This window comes from Bos mutus, chromosome 3 (assembly GCF_027580195.1).
Source record: "Bos mutus isolate GX-2022 chromosome 3, NWIPB_WYAK_1.1, whole genome shotgun sequence".
In the NCBI taxonomy this organism is placed as follows: domain Eukaryota; kingdom Metazoa; phylum Chordata; class Mammalia; order Artiodactyla; family Bovidae; genus Bos; species Bos mutus.
In genome coordinates, this window is record NC_091619.1 from 77315560 (window position 1) to 77339233 (window position 23674).

A 23674-nucleotide genomic window follows, 5' to 3' on the forward strand; every position below is an offset into this window, starting at 1 on the left:
ATCTCACACACTAGCAAAGTAATGCTCAAAATTCTCCAAGCTAGACTTCAACAGTACATGAACCGAGAACTTCCAGATGTTCAAGCTGGATTTAGAAAAGCAGAGGAACCAGAGATCAAATTGACAATATCCTTAAGATTGTAGAAAAAGCAAGAGAACTTCAGAAAAACATCTACTTATGCTTCATTGACTACACCAAAGCCTTTGTCTGTGTGGTTCACAACAAACTGTGGAAAATTCTTAAAAAGATGGGAATACCAGACCACCTTACCTGACTCCTAGGAAGATTATATGCAGATCAAGTAGCAACAGTTAGAAATGGACATGGGACAATGGATTGGTTCCAAATAGGAAAAGGAGTATGTCAAAGCTGTATATTGTCACCCTGCTATTTAAATTGTGTACAGAGTACACCATGTGAAATGCTGGGCTAGATGAATTACAAGCTGGAATCAAAATGGCCGGGAGAAATAGCAATGACTTCAAATATGCAGATGACACCACTCTTATGGCAGAAAGCAAAGAGGAACTAAAGGGCCTCTTGATGAAGGTGAAAGAGAAGAGTGAAAAAACTTAAAACTCAACATTCAAAAAACTAAGATCGTGACATACAGGCCCATTACTTCATGGCTAATAGATGGGGAAACAATGGAAACAGTGACAGACTTTGTTTTCCTGGGCTCCAAAATCACTGCAGATGGTGACTGAAGCCATGAAATGAAAAGATGCTTGCTCCTTGGAAGAAAAGCTATGACAAACCTAGAAAGCATATTAAAAAGCAGAGCACTATCTTGCTGACAAAAGTCTGTACAGTCAAAGCTATGGTTTTTCCAATAGTATGGATGTGAGAGTTGAACCATGAAGAAGGCTGAGTACCGAAGAATTGATCCTTTTGAACTGTGGTGTTAGAAAAGACTCTTGAGAGTCCCATGGACTGCAAGGAGGTCAAACCAGTAAATCCTTAGGAAATCAGTTCTGAATATTCACTGGAAGGACTGATGCTGAAGCTGAAGTGCCAATACTTTTGTCACCTGATGCAAAAAACCAACTCATTAGAAAAGACCCTGATGCTGGGAAAGATAGAAGACAGGAGGCAAAGGTGACGACAGAGGATGAGATGTTTGTATGGCATCACCAACTCAAGGGACATGAGTTTGGGAAAACTCAGGGAGATGGTGATGTACAAGAAAGCTTGGCATGCTGCAGTCCGTGGGTCACAAAGAGTTGGACACAACTGAGCAACAGAACAATAACATGTTTATGTGTGTGTGTGTGTATGCCACAACTTTCTCTATTTGTCTGTTGATGGAGGCTTTGGTTACTTGCATAACTTTACTGTTGTAAATAGTGCTGCTATGATCATATATTGGGGTATATGCATATTTTCCAATTAGTACTTTCATTTTTCTGAATAAGTACCTAAGAGTGAAATTGTTGAACCTTATGGTAGTTCTATTTTTAGTTTTAAGAAACTCCCATACTATTTCCATAGTGGATGCCCATCCATAATTCTTATTTATTATATGTATTACACATTCCCTTATAGTCCACAACTGTTCACTTAGTTTTAACTTAACATGGCACTAGAGGTAATGAATCCCTCTGCCAATGCAGGAGAAATAATAAACATGGGTTCAGACCCCATCAGGAACATCCTGTGGAGTAGGAAATGGCACTTCACTGCAATATTCTTGCCTGGGAAATTCCATGCACCAAGAAGCATGGCAGGCTACAGTCCATGGAGCCACAAAGAGTAGGACACAACTGAGCAACTGAACAACAACAACAAATATTTCAGGATAATCTTTCCATCTCAAGGTCATTCATATTAATCAAACCGACTGTTTTCCCTAACACAGTTGTGAATTACATCTTGGTTGGATACAAAATTCTAGGTTGTAGTCTTTTTTCTTAGTAGTCTGTACATTATCCCTTTCTACTATTTAGTTTTTCATGTTGAAGATCAATAATCAAATTTCATTTTACATTTTTTCTTGTAACTGAATTGTTCTTTCCCGCTGAAAGCTTAAAGACATTTTTCTTATATGTACTTAAAAAGGCAGGTACTTTACTACAGTGTATCAAGATGTGAGTCTGTTTTCATCAATCTTGCCTTAAATTGTAAGGCAATGCAAGATTGAAAGCCTGCTCAGCTTTCAGACTCAAGTCTTTCTTAAACTCTGGGAAATACTTGTCTGATAATTATTAAACTATTGCCTACCTTCCATCTATTCCTTTTTCTTCTTTCAGAACTCCTTATAGAATTGAGGCTTTTGAACTGTGGTGTTGGAGAAGACTCTTGAGAGTCCCTTGGACTGCAAGGAGATCCAACCAGTCCATTCTAGAGGAGATCAGCCCTGGGTTTTCTTTGGAAGGAATGATGCTAAAGCTGAAACTCCAGTACTTTGGCCACCTCATGCAAAGAGTTGACTCATTGGAAAAGACTCTGATCCTGGGAGGGATTGGGGGCAGGAGGAGAAGGGGACGACAGAGATGTCTGGATGGCATCACCAACTCGATGGACGTGAGTTTGAGTGAACTCCGGGAGATGGTGATGGACAGGGAGGCCTGGCGTGCTGTGATTCATGGGGTCGCAAACAGTCGGACACGACTGAGTGACTGAACTGAACTGAACTCATCACTTACATATTAGGGCTTACTGAGCTAAATTTCCATTATTTTTTCTTTTCTTAAAAGATTTTTATGTCCTTGTATTTTTCTCTGACATTTGAGATAGTTCTACCATTTCATTTTTCAGAACCATTAGTTTCTGTATGTGTGAGTTGTGTGTTTGTATATGTCTCTCTGTGTTGCTATTTTTAATATCAAAGATTGTACTCTTTTTTAATTTATATGCTGAATATATGAAATGATTTTGGTTTCAAAAAGTCTTCCTATATGCTGTACTTGAATGTCAAGTACTTTGTTATTGCCTTAAGTCTTTGTCTGTCTTCCCTAATAACTCCACTTCACAGGAGCCTGCTACGTGTTTTCTCCTTGTTCCTCTCCTTCTATCTTTGGCATGACTGTGACATAATTCAAAGCTTCTTTCTCATCCTCCAGGATCTGTCTACTGGCAGAAGAAGAAGAGCTCAGAGAGGATGAGAAATGAAATGTATTTAAGCCATTGTCTTCCCAGCATCTTTAGAAATGTTCTCTCATTCTTTTTCTGCAACATCGTATTTTTAAGAGGGCTGAAGCAAATAGGCAAAGTGTCAACACTTGTTAAGTCTAGGTAGCAGGTATATCAATAGATGGTGAATGTTTGTTGAATTATTTTCTATACATTTAGTTTGTTTGAAGCATGTATAAACAAAATGAACTGTTAAAACATTAATGTTACATTTATTCTGATAAGTTATTAAATTTCTCTTTCCTGTGAAGCCCAGACCCATATACCTCTAACTGCTAATGGCTATCACAAATCATCAGCACCTTCATAGTTAACTTGTCCAAAATGAGTCTTTTGGATTAAACCCCCTAAAATCTTCCCCCGGTAGTTCTAATTTCAACAAATGACACCAATATCAACCCAAGCAAAAAGCACAGAACTGGTTGTTGATGCCTTCCTTTCCCAGACCTCTGCATGCATCCCCTAGCAAGCCCTATCAACACACTTGTAAACATCAATTAAATCCTTTCACTTTTCTCCATCTCTCTGGCCTCATCCTGCTTCAAATGACTTCTCTGCATTCATCTCTGCTTCCACTTTGACCCTACAATTCATTATACCTGTACCCAAAACATTATTCTTTCAAAGTCAGATCCTGTCATATTTTTTGTTTAAAACATTATTAAGACTTCTCACTGCTCTTTGTTGTTAAGTCATATCCAATTCTTTGTGACCCCACTGCAGCATGCCAGGTTTCCCTGTCTTTCACTATCTCCCTGAGTTTACTCAAACTCATGTCCATTAAGTTAGTGCTGCTATCCAGCCATCCCATCCTCTGTTGTCCCCTTCTCCTCATGCCCTCAATCTTTCCCAGCATCAGGGTCTTTTCCAATGATCTAGTTATTCGCATAAGGTGGCCAAAGTATTGGAGCTTCAGCTTCAGTCTTTCCAATGAATATTCAGGGTTGATTTCCTTCAGGGTTGACTGGTTTGATCTCCTTGAAGTCCAAAGAACTCTCAACAATTTTCTCCAGAACCACAATTCAAAAGCATCAGTTCTTCCATACTCAGGCTTCTTTATAGTCCAACTTTCACATCTGAACATGAGTACTGGAAAAAACACAGCTTTGACTAGATGGACTTTTGTCAGCAAAGTGATGTCACTGCTTTTTAATATGCTTTCTAGGTTTGTCATAGCTTTTCTTCCAAGAGCAAGTGTCTTTTCATTTCACGGCTGCAGTCACCATTCACAGTGATTTTGGAGCCCAAGAAAATAAAATTTGCCAGTTTCCATTTCCCCCCATCTATTTGTCATAAAGTAATAGGCTCAGATGCCATAATCCTAGTTTTATGAATGTTGAGCTTTAAGCCAGTTTTTTCACTCTCCCCTTTTACCCTCATCAAGAGGCTCTTTAGTTCCTCTTCACTTTCTGTCATTAGAGTGGTATCATCTGCCTATCTGAGGTTGTTAGTCATTGCTCTTAGAATAAAACAAAACTCCTTGTAATAGACTACAAGTGAGTATCTAATCTAACCGCTCCTTTCAAATCCCAACTTCTATCTTCTTCTCCCTTGTTTTCTGTGCTCCAGCCACACTGGTCTCCTTTCTCCTATTCAAATATACTAGGCTCTTTCCCAACCCAGGGCTTTTATAGTTCTATTCCCTCTGCCTATTAAGAGCCTGTATCCACTTTTTGAACAGATTAACTGCTTTTTATCATTTAGATATCAATCAAATATCATCTCCTCTTGGAAGTATTTCATAGTTACTTTATCTAAGTACCATTCTTTGGCTCAGCTCACATTACTCTGTCAGATCACCCTGCTTATTTCCTGTTATCACATTATTTCATTCTATAGTGTTCTGCTACTTATTTAAATCACTATTGTAATTAGATGGCACCTCCATGAACAGACTCATGCCTTTATCAATTAATTACCCACTTTACTTAGTATTGGATTAGTAAGTATACCACATAATAAGAAGACATAATGAAGGGATATTCAGCAGTCATCACACTGGCTGGCACACTCAGATGTAAGTACCTTGTACAAGTGAATCTTTCTTGACTGAGTAATAACCAACTGACTGGCTTGGGCATTCTGTAAAACTCTTCCTTGCATGCAAAGTATAGCTAATAGTCATTTTGAATAATATGTTAAGTTTAACGGATACAGCTGTAAACAACATATTTATATAACTTATTTATACTTTTAAATGACTGCCTTTGTGAGACTCATGATCTGGGCGTCCCCTTTATGTAAACCTCCACTACAATTATATACTTCCCCCAGTATTACTTATGATACAGGTTCAGCTACTGTATCAGAGACAAGCCCAAAACAACAAAAGAATTGTATTTACTTCCCATGAAAACCCAGCGTGGGTGGTAGCTCTCCATGCAGCTATCACATGCTCAGGGCCCTTCAGTTTTGCTGTTCCATCAGGCCCACGGTGTTACCTTGGCCACACAGTACAATAAATCTCAGCACTGCACACCCACTCCAGTCCACAGAGATGGGGGAAATGGAAGTGAATGGACACCCTCTGATTTTTGGTATGATCTCCCAGAACCTAGTGTATATAGGTTCTAGCTAGACTAAAAGGAAGCTGCAAGAATGGCTTTGAAAGAACTGTTTGTTTTCTGGGGAACCATGTGCTCAGTTACAATGCTAGCTTTCTTGTTGTTGGAAAGAAGGAAAGTATGGATATTAGTTCTATTCTATGAAAAAGTGAAAGTGTTAGTTGCTCAGTCATGTCCAATTCTTTGTGACCCCATAGACTGTAGCCCGCCATGCTTCTCTGTCAATGGAATTCTCCAGACAAGAATACTGGGGTGGGTAGCCACTCCCTTCTCCAGGGGATCTTTCTGACTCAGGGATTGAACCTGCATCTCCTGCACTCTGGTATATTCTTTACCATCTGAGCCACCAGGGAAGCTCCATATACCTCCTTAGAATGGAAACTGCATAAAAACAGAGAATTTCTCCATCACATTCCATTGTATCTCAGCTCCTAGAACAGTGTCCTATAACACATGTGTCCTCTGACCATTTTCCTAGACTTTGTCCTGACTCAGCCATCATCATTGCTCACTTGGACTAAAGCAAGTCTACATTACCTTTCTGTCTCAATATCAATACCATACTGTCATCAAAGCGAGCTATTTAAAATAAGAACATTTGTCTTATTTCATTTTTTAAAGTCCTTCAGTAACTTACCAATGTCCTCAGTATCACCTAGGAACTTCTTAGAACTACAGATCACCATCTCTATCCCAAACTCCCAGCTCTATGGTTGGGGTTCAGCAATGTGTTTTTCAGTAAGTTATCCAAGTGATCCTGAATCACTCTAACATTTGGAAACCACTGATCTACACCATACATTGTCACCCTGCTTATTTAACTTGTATGCAGAGTACATCATGAGAAATGCTGGGCTGGAAGAAGCACAAGCTGGAATCAAGATTTCCGGGAGAAATATCAACAACCTCAGATATGCAGATGACACCACCCTTATGGCAGAAACTGAAGAAGAACTAAAGAGCCTCTTGATGAAAGTGAAAGAGGAGAGTGGAAAAGTTGGCTTAAAACAACATTCAGAAAACTAAGCTCATGGCATCTGGTCCCATCACTTCATGGCAAATAGATGGGGAAACAGTGGAAGCAGTGTCAGACTTTATTTTGGGGGGCTCCAAAATCACTGCAGATGGTGATTGCAGCCATGAAGTTAAAAGATGCTTACTCCTTGGAAGGAAAGTTATGACCAACCTAGATAGCATATTGAAAAGCAGAGACATTACTTTGCCAACAAAGGTCGGTCTAGTCAAGGCTATGGTTTTTCCAGTAGTCATGTATGGATGTGAGAGTTGGACTATGAAGAAAGCTGAGTGCCGAAGAATTGATGCTTTTGAACTGTGGTGTTGGAGAAGACTCTTGAGAGTCCCTTGGACTACAAGGAGATCCAAACAGTCCATCCTAAAGGAGATCAGTCCTGGGTGTTCATTGGAAGGACTGATGTTGAAGCTGAAACTCCAATACTTTGGCCACCTCGTGCAAAGAGTTGACTCATTGGAAAAGACCCTGATGCTAGGAGGGATTAAGGCCAGGAGGAGAAGGGGACGACAGAGGATGAGATGGCTGGAGGCATCACCAACTCGATGAACATGAGTTTGAGTAAACTCTGGGAGTTGGTGATGGACAGGGAGGCCTGGCATGCTGTGATTCATGGGGTCTCAAAGAGTCGGACACAACCCAGCGACTGAACTGAACTTATCTCCACCTTTGGAAATGAGTTTTTCCTATTTCTCTCCTTGTCATTTCCAATACATTCCTTCTTTTCTGCACTGAATTTACATGTCTCAAAAGAAGAAATTTCTAATATTGTCTAAAATTCATCTTTCTCTGTGCACCTCCTACTATATTTTATATCAATTACTGCATTGTACTGTGTGTATGTATCACAACTCACCAGTTCACCTACAAGGTGGCGCTAGTGGTAAAGAAACTGCTTGCCAATGCATAATACATAAGAGACTCAGGTTCAACCCCTGGGTCAGGAAGATTCCCTGGAGGAGGAAATGGCAACCCACTCCAGTATTCTTACCTCAAGAATCCCATGAACAGAGAAGCCTGGTGTGTTTCAGTCCCTGGGGTTGCAAAGAGTCAGACATGACTGAAGCAACTTCCCACGCACAGTACAGGGATTAGTCCATTTCAACTAAATTTTCTAATATGTGGGAGAGTGGCTCACAGTATTCCTTTATTATTTTTTTCATCTCCAGGGAATCAATAGTAATGTTCTCTCTTTCATTTCTAAAAGTGGTAATTTATGTCTTTTCTTCTTTTTCTTGGCTAACCTGATCAAAAGTTTATCAGTGTATTGACTTTTACAAAGCACCATCTTTTGATTGCACTAATTTTCTCTATTATTTTCCTGTCTTCAATTGCATTGATTTCTGCTCTAATTATTATTTTTCTTCTGCTTACTTAAATCTTAAATTGTTCCTTTTCTTTATAGTTTTCTTATACAGAAGGCTTATTGATTTAGTTCTTTGTTCTTGTCAAATATATACACAGGAAGAGATAGAAACAGATATATAGATAGATATAGATATAGAAATAAATTTCCCTTTAAGCAATGCTTTTTGCATTCTATAAATTATAGTAAATATTACTTTTATTTTTACTTAGTTCGAAATACTTTTAATTTTTTCTTGAGATTTCTCTTTGGCTATTTTGGTCTATTATTTATAGTTGGATTTCTAATCTCTGAATATTTGGAACTTCCCACTTATGTTTCTGTTGTTGATTTCTTATTTAATTCCACTATGTCTGAGAGCACAGACCATTTAATTATTTTAAATTTGTTAAGCTATGGGTAATAGCCCAGAATAGATGCATCTTGGTGAGCATTCAATGCAATCTTGAGAAGAATACATATTGTGTTGTTATTGGATGAAGTATTCTAAAAACTTCAATTACATAAAGTTGATTGATAATGCTGTTCAGGTCAAATATATTTCTAATGATTTTCTCCTTGTTTGCTCTATCAGTTTTCTGCAGTGTTGAAGTCTACAACTTAATAGTGGATTTGTCTATTCTCCTTTCTCTTGCTATATTTAGAGAACTTTTTAAAAGCTGTAGACATCTGCAGTACGATGTGTGTGTGCTAAGTCACGTCAGTCCTGTCCCACTCTTTGTGACCCTATGGACTGTAGCCTGCCACGCTCCTCTGTCCATGGGATTTTCCAGGCAAGAATGGAGTGGGTGGCTATGCCATCCTTCAGGGGATCTTCCTGACTCAGGGATCGAAACTGCATATCTTAAGTCTCCTGCGTTGGCAGGCAGGTTCTTTACCACTAGCACCACCTGGGAAGCAATATGATAGGCAACCTCCAACTTAGTCCTCAGTGATGCCCACCTCCTCATATTCAGGAGTTGCACAATTCCTCTCCTTTGTATGGGCTAGATCTAATGAATATAATGTGCAAAAGTGATGTGATATCACTAAAAATTTTTTTTATTTCTATCGATCTTTCTCTATCAAAAGCCTTTGTTCCATACAAAGCAAACCGCCATGTCGTGAGTAGCCCAAGAGAGAGGTCCATATAGCAAAAACTGATGTTTTCAGTCAACAGGCAACAAGGACATGAACCTGTCAAAAACCATGTGAGTGAGCTTGGAAGCTGTCCCTCCCACCCAGTCAACCATTGAAATGATGGTATCACTGGTTAGTAACTTGACTCTGGCCTTGTGACAGACCCAGCCAGAGGGACCCAGCTAGATCACAACTAGATTCCTGGCCCACAGAAAGTAGATAAAACATGCTTGTTATTTTAAGCCATTACATTTGGGGGTTATTTGTTATGCAATAATAGTTAACTAATACATGTAGGGAAAAGAAAACTACATAAAATTACCTCACACTTAAAAGCTAAATAAATACAAATTTTAAAAATAAAAAATATAATAATCAAAATTGACATATGCAATATAATAGGTTTAACAGCAAATTAAACATAGTTGAAAAGAGAATTAGCAAACCAGAAGCAGGCCAAAAGCAATTACAAGAATACAACCCCAAAGACAAATACCGTTTAACCATATATGTGTGAAAGACATTAAAAGAAATGGAAGATAAAGAAGTAGATCCAAAATACATTCCAATAGATCCAAAATACAAAGTCCAATAGCAGAGGAGCAAAAGGCTGACAGAGAAAATATTTGAAGAAATAATGACAAAGAATATTCCAGATCCAATGATAAAAGATACCAAAAAACATATTCAAGAAGTCCAGTAAATCTCATGGAGGATAAATAAAAGGAAATCCACCCATAGACACATCAAAGATGGAGTTCAGAAATCAAGGGTCCCCCACCCCAAATGCAGTTTATTTACACAGTAAAACAATTAGAGCCATTTTCCCAACAACAGTAATGGAAGCCAAAAGGCAAGGGGAAAGTGTTGAATTAAACAGACTGCTACATAATGAAAAAGAAAACACTTTCAAGCATGAGACAAAATAAGGAAATTTTCAGAGAAACAGAAAAAAAATGACAGTAAATTCTAAAGGACTTACTTCAAGCAAAAAGGTAAATGATCCCAAACAGAGAGCTAGTATATTTTCAGGTTAAAAAACAGATAATTAACAATTGCAAACAAGGAAGTGTTAGAAGGAGTCAAAGAGTTCTAAGAGCCTCATGGAGGAAAGTTTAAATTAAAGATTTAACTATAGACAGTCAAGGCTGAGTATTGACTTATTTTCCTAATTTGGTTGTGGTGACTGTAGTGACATTAATAAATTTGGTAGGTCAGTAAACTCCTTGAACTATTAAAAAAAAATAAAGACCACCAGATATGTGGCATCAGCCATGTCCCTAGTGTAACCCCAGACTAAAGGTGAAAAGAAGGGGAAAGGTTGGGGAATGTCAGGAAGAACATATTTTTTCCACTTTGGACATGTCTTCCAAGTGTCAAATGCCACTGTCTTAACATTTCTAACCACCTTCTGCCTTTTCACTCAGCCTTCCATAGGGAGAAGGAATAATTTAATCCACATTGGTCTTTTCAGAGGAGAAAGCAGACATGCAGAAATCAGTCCTTCCTTCCTACTGTCTCACCTGGGCAGGATTCTACAACTCTTTCATGTTCAAGTTTTTTAGAGTTAGATTCTCTCTCTGAGGACAAGATCTGCCTGGCCAGCACCAGCACTTCCTATTACTGCGTGGTAAGTCTGTATAATTATGGTGCACAGTGTTAGACATCTACTTGCCCACAGACATAGAGTACATATTCCAGTATCAACTTTATCAGTAATAAAAATAGCATCCTGCTTTCATATATGAATTCTTCTTTCATCATATTTCCAAGATGGTTCTAATAATGCAGGTGGTGAAATTCCCCCGGAATCCCCAGCAATAAAAAAAATGCATAATACTGGCTGTTTAGTCAATATTTAACAATAAAATAACAATAATATCAAAATAACCACTCAAGTGCTAGTTACTATGCTACATACACCAAAAACATTTTCTCTCTCACCACAACTCTGAAAAGTTATATCATCTCTGTTTATCTCTGTTTATTCATTTGAGTTTTTGTGGAATGATGAAATTCACCCAAAAGGTAGCAAGATGGATATTCACCCAACTGGGCTCAGGTCCTCACTCTTCCTTTCTCCACAGTAAATCAAGTCACTTTCCTTCTATTCCAGGCCTTTTGCCTGTGATGATGCCCAACTCCCTTCATCCAATGTATTCTCCCCAAACAAGAGCTAAATTTACAGCAATCTTTTCTATTGGGTTAGCCAAAAAGTTTGTACAAGTTTTTCCATAACATCTTATAGAAAAAACCCAAACGAACTTTTTGGCCAACCCAATATTTAACTTTATATACACTGGGTAGTAATTATTATTTGTTCTCATTCAAATTCCTTCACTAGCTTTAAAGACTTGATATATAGCACATATTCCCATATCTTTGACACGTTTAGAACACCAACCAGGAACTCAAGGTCAGTTTCACCCAGTTACAGCTGTCAAAGCAATTATCAGAGAGGGCATCATATCTTGGGGATATTTGCTAGTCTAGAACAGAAGTCATCAAACTGACTGGCAGGCAAAATCTAGCCTCCTGCCTGTTTATGTAAATAAAGTTTTACTGGAGACCAGCTACATTCATTTATGCACTGTCTATGGCCACATTCATACTACACTGGTGATGCTGAATAGTCACAACAGTGACTATAAAGCCCACAAAGCCAAAAATATTTACTAACTGGCAAGAAAAGTTTACTGACCCATCATCTAGGCTTGTAGATTGATTCCACATTCTCCACACTCTAAGTGGTGAGTATAATTCTTTCCCACACAGGGTTGTAGGCTGCATTCCTTATCTCTAGGACCTTTCATCAAGTGATGGCCCTGATGATATCTGAACCCTACTTTCTCACTTCTAATCAAATGGTCTTTCAATGAAAATTCCTCTGCCAGAATTCCTCCAGTCTCTATCAATATTACAAAAGAAATATTTCTAAGGGATGCATTGAAATGCTTTTAGTTGCTTATACTTAAATATAAATTTGCAGTCAATGACTGAATACTCTCACACTTTAAAAAGTATCCAGGTGATTGGGAAAAAAAAGAAAATTATAAGTTAATTACTCATATGTGGTGCTGGCTGACTGCAAGACCAACTGGATAATGGGTAAATCCTCCATTTCATTCTAAACTACTGATGCTCAGCCTGAGGCTACTGATACTTGAAACATGGTTTCTCATGTTCAAAAGGCTTTAATGGATAATGATCAAGAGAAGAGAAACTAATGCTTGTTGACTGCCTAATATGTGCTTTTTACTAAACTAGGCATTTTATAGAGATCACCATATCTAATCCTTACAATAGCCCATGAGATTGAGTACAATTATTCTCTTTGTATGTACAGATGAACACATTCAACTTAGAGAGGTAAAGAAGCGTGCCCAACATGTCAGAGTCTGGATTCAATACTTTAAGGAAAGAACAATTCCATAACTCCCAAAGGGTCTTTGGGTAAAATGAACTACAACACTGCAAGGTACATTTTATCCAGACTGTTATTCTAACAGAGAAAGCACCAATGCCCAAAGAAACTGGGCTCCTCCTGTACTAGTCGTCAACTGATCACCTCTTTACTGTTGGTTTGTGAAGAATTTCCTTCTGGGGAAGAGCCTGGGATAGTAATAAGGATAATCATAAAGCCCAGGAAAGCATGTATTTACCAACATCAGGAAGCATTTCAATCTTGTAACAACTGGTACTACCGCACTGGTGCCAACTTACTGAAATATAAATCTGTATAGATTTATATTTCAGATTCCAAATCTGTCATATTATAGAAGCAAACCAAGACTGATCACATAGGCTATGTGACTGAGTAAGCGATGTGGGAGCCACATGCCCATTTGAGTTCTCAGTGATTGGTTATGACTATTGTAATGTTAATTCAGCTAAGGAGAAGATGCCAGTTACTACTTTTCAAAACTTTAACCCATTCCCCTTATAATGTTTTACATGCTTGTCTATCATATACAGACTGCTTGGTGAAGCATTTCGTGCTAGTAACTGTGATACCTGAAGTCTCAGGGATCTAATTCTTAGTGTATTTGATAACCACCAGCTAAAAGCTTTCCTGCATCACCCAGTGAGCACACACGGGACTACTCATCAGCACTGCACAGCTCAGTATATGGTCATGGAATGTGGCACTCAACGAAGCTCACAGATTTTAAGGATTTACAGCAATGATATTGCGCAGTGATTTAATGTTTAGTTATTTTCCTTAAAAAATGACTTTAAAAGTCATTTTAAAAGCACCACATTATTATAATTTAAAATTATATAAAATATAGAGAAAGTATTTTTCATTTGAACAGGACTCCATGTTATATACGCAGGCTATTCTTGGAAAAATATTTGGATTATGTAAAGGAAAAAGAAAAATCAGAGAAAGTGCTAAATACTAAATATGTGATAAAAACACATATTTGAAGAAATATCATGGCACAATTTTAACCACAGTCATAAATTATATGTACTTGATTAATGTTTCAACACTATAGTCTCTTTCACATAGCTTCTGCAAAAAGTCCAAGCATCTCCCATAGTACAATTTTCATTCCTCTTTTGATTTACAAAAGTGTTTTATTTACTATCTAATCATAAACTGAAATTATTAAAGTGGGATTATAGTGAAAAGAAATTAAGAATAATTATATTTTGAGTATAGCAATAAGAATATCTCTTGTCATTCATATATATAATATAGATGATTTATATATATCATATATATGTATTTCCTTTAGGTACTCCTATATGATTGTTCTTTTCTAAATTAAACATGTCAACATTCACTGAAGTTAAAAAAAAAAAAAGATCATAGGCAGTAATTTTGCTTTCCCAGCCATTAATAAAAATGCATCTCATTCCTTCTTCAACAGGCTCCTCCCAATCTTAAGAAGTTAGACAGTATCTCCAGTGTTTAAAAGATCTCATTTTGCTACCCAAAGGGAAACAAATTCTCAAAATGTCAAAAGCCTTAGTTATTCCACAGATAACTAACATTTTAGTAACAAGAAAATTGTATCTGGAGTAACTGGAAAATAAAACTCCCAGCTGACATTTACACTGGGGGCTACTCACCACTCCTGGGTTACAGTTGTAATAGCAATGCTTGGCAGTGTCATCAGAGGAAGCGTGGTTGGTCTGGAAATGCCATCTCCCTCAGGTGTCCTTGACCTTCCGCTCTGTCTTTGAGACAGTGGTGGCAACTGCAAGTTTCCTGAGCAGCACCTTCTCCCCCTCCAGAGGTCGATCCCAAGTGTGTTACTTGAAGAACTGTAGGATTTACTCAAGCTACATTCAAAATAATCTTTAACATTCTAGAGGAACCACAGGGGAAGAAAAAAGAGGAAAAAGAAAGTGAGATTCAAATGTTTAAAATGATGCACAATGTAGTAAAATAAGAAACTAAATGATCAAGCTGTCACTCATAAAGTCCTTATTCAGTATCTCACAATCAGAATCTAACACTGACATCAAAAGCTTAAGAGAAGACATATAGGCATGGGGGCTAATGCTCAAATTTTAAACATATCAGTTGCATAGTCATGGTGATCTTTACGACTGTGGATATCTTGTCTTTTTTAAATTATTCTTTTTTTTTTTCTTTCTCTTTTAACTTGCTAAAATAAAAGCTATTCACTGAAAATATATTTTGGATACTGATGTTATCATTCTGCAACATGGGAATAAGCTATACTAGTTAAAGTATAACATTTCTTGCCCAATGTTTTGAAGGAAAAATATTTTCTATCTCAGACCAGGGAGATACTCATAATTGTGGGTGACTGGGTACCTGACTTTTCCTTTTCTCATAAAAGTTCTCCTCAGAGTTGAGGGGGTTTAGGGGTCAATAGGGGGAGGGAGTTAAATATATAAGAGTTCAGAAAAAAAAGAATATACTTTATCTGGTCCTGAATTGAACTGCCATATGTTCAATATGTGCCCTAAGGCTGACATGAAATGAAATACTTGTGAGAAGATAATGGCGTTGAATTATAACCAACAATAAGAGTTATTCATTCTTCCTGTATCTCTTGGTGACTCTGGTTCCTGGTACTGTGGAGAGTAGAAGACCCCAAAGAGCCTCTGCCTGGTTCACCACTCATACTGGCTTGAAAGTGAAAGTGAAAGTGAAGACGCTCAGTCGTATTCGACTCTTTAAGACCCTGTGGACTGTAGCCCGCCAGGCTCCTCCGTCCATGGGACTCTCCAGGCAAGAATACTGGAGTAGGTTGCCATTTCTTTCTCCAGGAGATCTTCCCAACTCAGGGTTCGAACCCAGGTCTCCTGAGTTGCAGGCAGACGCTTTAACCTCTGAGCTAGACAGCAAATGTTGCGGCAATGCAAATAGCCACTGATAGCCACTTGGAGTTTAAAAGTTCTATCTGTCACTCTCCACTCGTATCTTAAGCAATAATTGAAGTCCTAACATCAGACCAAGATCTCTCACCTGGAAGTCATTCAGTAGCTCTTAAAAGACAGGTACTTCCTATTGCCCTTCAAAATAGACTTAGGAGAGCCTGGTACTAGACTGCCTTTAAACAAACAGAATTTCTCCACCCACCACTCCTCTACCCATCCCTATACTAGCTCACATAAGAATAATTAATTCAAGTTTAAGGGCCTAGCTGGGATCATTCAACAAATATTTGTAGCACACATATTAGAATCTTGTACAGTCCTAATTTGAGAGGGTACAACAGCAAAAAGCAGCAGGACTTATGTTCTAGTTATTTATGCTTATCTCATCTATACAAAGCCACATTTTCATGATGAAAATCTTGGCATGCATAGGCCTGACAATTTTCAGGGGCCCCGTTCTCTCCACCTGGAAATTGGATGTCATCATATTTTTTTCTGTTTGACTTAAGGTTTTCAAATACCACTTATTTAAAATTCAGTAGAACCACAATTCAGTAGCAGGAAGAAGCTCAAACAATCTAGAATTCTCCAGAGTTTGAAATATTCTGGAATGTGCTCAGGATTTAACTGTTTAGTAATTGGGACTAGGCCACCTTTGGTTTAAACAAACAAACTGGTTTAAAAACTGATTATATTAAATCTACCATGGCTTGGCACTTACTCATGTGTGTGTGTGTGTGTGTGTGTGTGTGTGTGTGTGTGTATGTATGTATGTATGTATGTGTATTTGTATGTGTTAGAAATAAGAGCTGAGAAGAAAACATAGCATATGTAAGTTTCTTTCTCAAAAAGACTAGAGGAGAAAGAAAGTCTTAGAAGAGACAAAGTCTTCCTAAAGAGATTCAGGAACAAACTAAAAGTCAGAACTTCTATATATCAGTTTGTTCCAAATATACATGTAAAGACAGTACCAATTATCTGGAAACCAAAGTCTTCAGCAAATATTTTACCACCTATACAAGAAATACTGTACAAAAGAACCAAAATGAGAATGTTACTTAGTTAAACCACAAATCACAATGGTCTTATAATAAAGTTATTGGATATTTTTTCCTCTTTTAGGAAAGTAAATATTACCAACCAGGTATAAGTGCAGTGAATAAACTAAGTGGGTACTTACATGATACTTATTTGAAAGGTAACAAAGTCACCACCTACCACAAAATATCTCCCATACTGACTTGTGAACATACTTGAAATAGAGATGTGGAGTCATTCTTTGAGTCTTAAGAATTTCTTCTAAAGACTCCAATTAATGTGAACATGCATTGCCACAAAAGAACATAATGGAATAGCCTTTTAGAAATTACGTTAAATGTTGAAAACATTAACACTGTTTTACAAACACTTCATTAACCCGTGTTGCATTATCAATATAATTACCTCAAACTCTAATTCATACTCATAATTACTGTCCCCAATTTGCTAACACCCTCAAAGGCAAAATCTAATTCTGTCAATTCTAAACTACTGAATTTGTGATCCTGGATTTCTTTTCCTATTTTAACCAGCATGATATTGGTTGACTGTATCATTTATCAGATCAAAGATTTGCAGAGGGAAAAAACATTAATTTGAATGTTACTTCTGGAAATCACATGTTCCCTTTGCCAGAAATGCTCCTCCCCCAGATCTTCTCAGAGTTCATTCCTTCAACGTTCATATGTCTTCACTGTCCATATGTCATCTCTTCATGTCATCCTTCTATAAACACTTATAGTCATCATCCAGTTATTCTTCCCCCCCACCCGACCAACTTCATTTTTCTGTACAGCTCTTATTATAGCTGGACTTATTTTATAATTTATTGATTTATTTATGCCCTCCCCTCTGTAATATAAACTTCAAAGGGACAAGAACACTAATCCCTAGAACTAACCAGTGGTTGGTGCATAAGAGGTGCTAAATAATATCAAGTGAACATTTAAATCACTGAGTAACTGTTTGCTGAGCTGAAATAATGAAGAATATAATAAAATATCCTTGACTTAAGGGTGAATCTTTCTTCAGAGTGTGGCATATAAAACATAGTATCTGCCAAGTTGCTTTCATTGTTAGGGAAGAGATACTGTGTGTAACATTTGATATGATCTTCTGTACTATATTTGAAAAGTTGAGGTACATGGTGAAAAGTTTTAGATTATTACTGTTCACTAGAAATAAAGAACAAACCACAAATGGGAGCTAAATGTATAATTTTAAATATTCTAGTAATCGCATTAAAAAAAAGAAATATGAAATTACCTTTAATAATATATTTTACTTAGCCTAGATTGTCCAAAATATTGACATTTCAACATGTAATCTATATCAAAAATTACTAATGACATATTTTATATTCTTTTCTATCTGCACTGTTATGAATTCAAGATCCAAAATGTATTTCACATTTACAGCACCTCTCCATTCACACTAGTGCTTCAGAGTCACATGTGACTAGTGGCTACCATGCTGGACAGTGCAAATCTAGGTAAAAACAATCCTCTCCAGGTGGGGTTTGTATTCTTCAAACATGCATTTCTTTCCTGCACATTCTTCTGAGAAAACTTCCCTATCTTTTGATTGTGTCAACCATTACCTCAGAGAGGATTAGGATAATCACTGCGATGATAGAATGAAAAGAAAAAATAATTGATCATCCTTTATAGACAGATTGTATTGCTTAGTTTTACTCTTCCAAAGAAATAGAATCTGGAGCATACCTTATACAAATAGTACTATGGGAAAATCCCAGGGTTTTTTTCTTTAAGAGACATGAATGGGGGATTGATCAATTGAAAGCAAAAAAGATAATCTCAGCTGACCAAGATGCAAAGCTATTGAAAATAATGTCTATAGACTTCTTCACTTCTTCAAAGGACCCAGAGCAGGGCTTCTCAAATATACTGTACATAACTGGTCTCCCTGGGAACTTGTTAATACAAAGTTTGATCAATAGGTCTAAGGTATGGTTCTGAGATTCTGCATTTCTAATGAATCCACAGATGATGCTAGCACTGCTGGTCTGAGGCCCACACTGAGCAGTTAAGTCCTAGAAGATGTGTACCTCACAAATTTCTTCTAAATACAAACAGCTGTCAAAGACCCCACCTCAAGCAGTGACTCAAGGACTAGCTATACATGGATAAAAATGTACAAGAAAGTCATCAAGAAATGGTGAAAAGAAAAATTTCCAGACTGGTATTTTGTAAATAAAAACCACAAAGCTCAAACTGAGCCTATTTCCAAGCTGTAAAGAGGGTGGTATGCCTGCTGTCTACCTTGCAGAGTTCTGGGTCCAAGGGCTGGCAATGCCCCGTGTCATAGAAATACCTAGTGATGGAGTGGTACTTCTAAACAACCTTACCTGCCCTTAGAACAGAATCATGGAATGCCTTCTTTATTAGGCAGACAAAGAGTGGGTAGAATCGGCAATTCTATGGCTTTTGGAACTTACATCATCAGCCGTCACCGTCATCACACTCCTGCTTTTCTTCATTATACAGGTGAAAAACAGCCCCTCTCAGGATGTCTGTTATTCAGGGCAGCTTTGCTGTCAATTTTTAAGACCTACAGGGAAAAAAGACACACAAAAAAAGAACAGCTCAGTGTCCTTAGTTAAATACAAATACACAGAGTTCTCTGCACTAACATCTGATGGTATACAATGCATGTGGATAAGCAAATATCACAATTTACCAAGCTAACTAAAGCTGAGCTGTGAGAAAAGAGGTTCACAACATGCAAAAGTCCAAGAAAAGCTATCTAAAGGGAGAGAAAAGGAATAGCGGGTAATAATTAGGCTCCCAAATTATCAACGATCTTTAAGACTATAGAAATACTAGGTTTTAGTGAAAGGCTTTATACTTATGAATTATCTTCCCAACCAGTATTTCATTTGATCTCCATAACAATCTGTGAAATTGCTTTCATCTTTTTTTAAATAATGAGATAACAGAGGATCAGAAAATTGATTTGGCCAAAGTAACACATCTAAAACTAGAAAAGAAATAGCAACCCAGTTCAGTATTCTTACCTGGAAAATCCTATGGACAGAGGAGCCTGGTGGGCTACAGTCCATGGGGTTGCAAGAGTTGGACATGACTTAGTGCCTAAACCACCAACACAGTTAAAATATAGCAGATTTAGAATTTAAGGTATATGATCCATTGATGCATGCATGCATGCTAAGTCACTTCAGTTGTGTCCGACTCTGTGACCCTATGGACTGTGGCCCGCCAAGCTTCTCAGTCCATAGGATTCTCCAGACAGGAATACTGGAGTGGGTTGCCATTTCCTTCTCCATGATCCATTGATGCTACTGTCAATAAAAAGGAAAACTAAACCAATACAAAAAATATGCGTGACCCAAAAAATCTTAATTTCAATTTTACCATTAGTTTAAACTTCTTATATGTACGTATGCAAATACTCATCACAGAGAATTTAGCAACCAAGAGGTAGAAAGAGCTAGAATTTCCTGGTTTAAATCACACAAACTTGGCCATTCTGAAGCAAGACACTTCAGTTCATGACATTTGTTTTGTGTAGAGCACTAGAATTCACTTCAGAAACAAAGAACCTCAATAACATTTCCAAAATTTAAGGGTGCACCATACTTGTGCAAACTCCAGAGGAAAAAGAGTCACTGGTTTATGAATAGGAAAACTCAGGCTATTAAAACAGGCCAAAATTTAAAGTTCAGACATACAATAGTCTAAAAAAGAATATGAAGAGTTTTGACTTTGCAAAATTGAACTGGAAAAGATATACTGCAGAAATCATTGAATCCAAAAATATTGGTCCAGACAGTGGATTCTCAAATCTTAATATCAAAAACCTCCCACTTTTGTGTGTTTAAGATTTTCCATAAGAAAAAAGTTTAAAAAATAAATATAATTTTTAGTAATAAAAAAATGGCTTCATCAATACTGAGATCCAGAAGCTCCTATGTTTTCTTACTTGGTACATTGAAAACCCTTAATACATGCTGGATTTGAAATGTCTGCTTCTCGAACATGAAGATATATATAGATTAACAGAGTGATGGAACTGTAGCTATGTGACTAGGAATACTAAGTAGTGGCATTGTACCATCACCCAGGAAACCAGGGTTGAATTTCTCGCACATAATTTGACTATATTATGCAGAGGTTGGCAGCAAAATTGACAGAGTAGATAGGAGAGTGGGGGAGGGAGAAACTGCACCTCTGTAAGTCTTCTAAGGAGAGAACCCCACAGGCTTTCCAGGTGTTCAGTTCAATATGACAAGGAAAAGAATTTCCTCATCATACACCGAGGCATAATTACAATTATTGAGCTTTTCTAACACTGACCAAAGAGGAATAAGCAGAAATTTAGAGCTCTTACTCAAAACCTGCTTGAAACCTAGTTGCTGCTGCTGCTAAGTCGCTTCAGTCATGTCCGACTCTGTGCGACCCCTAGACAGCAGCCCACTAGGCTCCCCTGTCCCTGGGATTCTCCAGGCAAGAACGCTGGAGTGGGTTGCCATTTCCTTCTCCAATGAATGAAAGTGAAAAGTGAAAATGAAGTCGCTCAGTCGTGTCCGACCCTTAGTGAACCCCTGGACTGCAGCCTACCAGGCTCCTCCATCCATGGGATTTTCCAGGCAAGAGTACTGGAGTGGGGTGCCATTGCCTTCTCCGGAAACCTAGCAAAGATTCAACAAATAACAGATATATTTTATCTCTGTTATATTCAATCTTGAGTGCCTCTCTGAGGCAGAACCTGAAAAAAAAAAATGTTTATACCCCTATGTTAAAAGAAAAGGCAAGATTCAAGATGTAAGTTTTATATGTAGGATATAAAATTGGACACAGCCAATGATTATAATTCTCAAAAATATAAGCACAGAAAAATATTAAAGAAGCTGTGTAACGTTGTAACAGCGAACATTATGTAAGAGGCATAGAAATTTTTCTTTCTTTTCCAAACTTTTGTGATATTCTTTTCCAAGCCAAAAAAAGTGATCCATTTTGCTTGGCAGGAAATGCACTTAAAAATAGGATAAAACAGCACAACTGGAATAGAAATTCTGAGGCTGTCTTCAGCAGGAAGGAACTGTGATCAAGCTTCCCCAGCAGAAATGAAGGTAAGACCTTAGCTATATTTTCTTAGAAGTGAGCAAAGCTGTGATAGGATCCAAATGAAGCTCAACGCAAATACGACTCTCAAGAATTTTAGGTCTAGTCAGGCAGGAAAGACTTACATATGTTAAATATGCACTTCATAGGTTCTCAAAAATATTTGTAAAATGAGTGAATCAAAGAATATAATTAAATATTAAAATCTTTGGGTTTCTGGGAAATAAATGAGGTTTTATTTTAGCCTTAAATAATGAGTAGAATTTGTTTAGCAGAGATAGTGGAAAAAAATATGGTGTGCAAAAATATGGAAAGGAATCTAATGTACTAAGACTGTGACTATGCAAGAAGATGCCATGCTAAGGAAGTTTATGACAGGCAGAAAGACAACATGTTCCAGGGTAACATCAGTAGATCTGGGGCATGCAACAGTATTTTTGTGAGGTCTTAGCCATGAAAATAAACTTAGGTTTTATAACACTCTGAGTGTGAAAGCTGACTGGACAGATTCATGTGCCTTCAACTGGGAGCATGTCCTGGCTAGGAAAAAGCAAGATCTCAAGTTACAAAAGTTACAAGGCAGTTTTTCAAATGTTCTACATATAAAATATATTACTTTTACACTCAGAAATAAAAACCAGCACTTGTTACAAAAAACAAGATAAAGGAGGGAAGAGGAGATTATTTTCTAGGTAGTTTACATTTGTCTCCTCGAGATCCACTCCAATACCTTCTCCATCTTGGTTGTGTCACAGGAGGCTGGTCCTCACAGACTGAATCCATGGGCTCTCTAGCCGTCTGACTCCTGAGAAGTACAGCGGGAAGGCAGGAGGAAAGAAAGGGTCCTCTCTACTGGCCAGAGTGCAACAGTAATGAAAGCCCTTTCTCTAGATCACAACTCCTATAATCACCCATCTCTAAGAAGACAGGTTTCCCTAACTTCCATTAACTACTGCTTCCACTTCACCTTTCAAACATAAAGCTGATGGCAGCTTTCCACTGTTGCTATTCTTATAGTGCTTGGTTATCCCTTTGGGTCATCCTCAACCCTGTCCACACTTTTTGTAAATATAGTGTGTGCATGCAAAGTTGCTTCAGTAGTGTCCGACTCTTGGGAACCCTATGGACCATAGACCGCCAGGCTCCTCTGTCCATGGGATTCTCAAGCAAGAATACTGGAGTGAGTTGCCATCTCCTACTCCATTGTAAATAGGACCTCCATTAAATTTTCTTTCATTCCCTGTGGGAATGCAATCTATTTCCTATGGAAACCCTGACTGAAAACAGATTTGTCCAAAAAATTTACAAAGCCAGAGGGCTAGTTTCAAATTTACCCCCTCAGCATGTAGTACAGTGGCTGATACAAAGCAGGGTCTCAATAAACAACTGTTAGAGAAAGAGTAAGTAAAATCTAGTTGGAGTTTTAGAATGGTTTTATGGCTTTTAGAAAAGAAGGTCAGCAGGCAAGATTTAAAGTTGCTTTTGTAAGGCAGAAATAGTTCTATGTCATCACTCGTGGGTGGCAATAGTAGTTCTGTTTGGGAAATCAGAGAAATGTTATGTTTAATACTATACTGTTATATTACTGTATTATACTATTGCTATATAATATTAATGTACTGTGCTTAGTTGCTCAGTCATGTCTGACTCTTTGCAACCCCATGGACTGTAGCCTGCCAGGCTCCTCTATCCATGGGGATTCTCCAGGCAAGAATACTGGAGCAAGTTGCATGCCTTCGTCGAGGGGATCTTCCCAACCCAGGGATCAAACCCAGGTCTCCCACATTACGGGCAGATTCTTTACTGTCTGAGCCATCAAGGAAGCCCATATAATATTGATAACATACAATATAACTTAGCATTACATTATATATTATTGATATATTATAAAATAGAAAAAGAGAGATTATAAGTGCCATGTTATTGCTGATTGCAACAAACTGTGGAAAATTC

General features: G+C 37.6%; 1 protein-coding gene across 1 annotated transcript in view; it reads right to left on the minus strand.

The window, feature by feature from the left end:
* PDE4B (phosphodiesterase 4B) overlaps positions 1-19116 on the minus strand; it is a 548634-nt gene extending 529518 nt beyond the window's left edge. The window contains exons 1-2 of the mRNA XM_070367883.1: positions 19075-19116; positions 14295-14533 (exon numbers count right to left, since the gene is read on the minus strand). Of these exons, the coding sequence (XP_070223984.1) occupies positions 14295-14533; positions 19075-19116 (281 nt within the window). The remainder of the gene's footprint in view (positions 1-14294; positions 14534-19074) is intronic.
* Positions 19117-23674: the final 4558 nt, after the last annotated feature.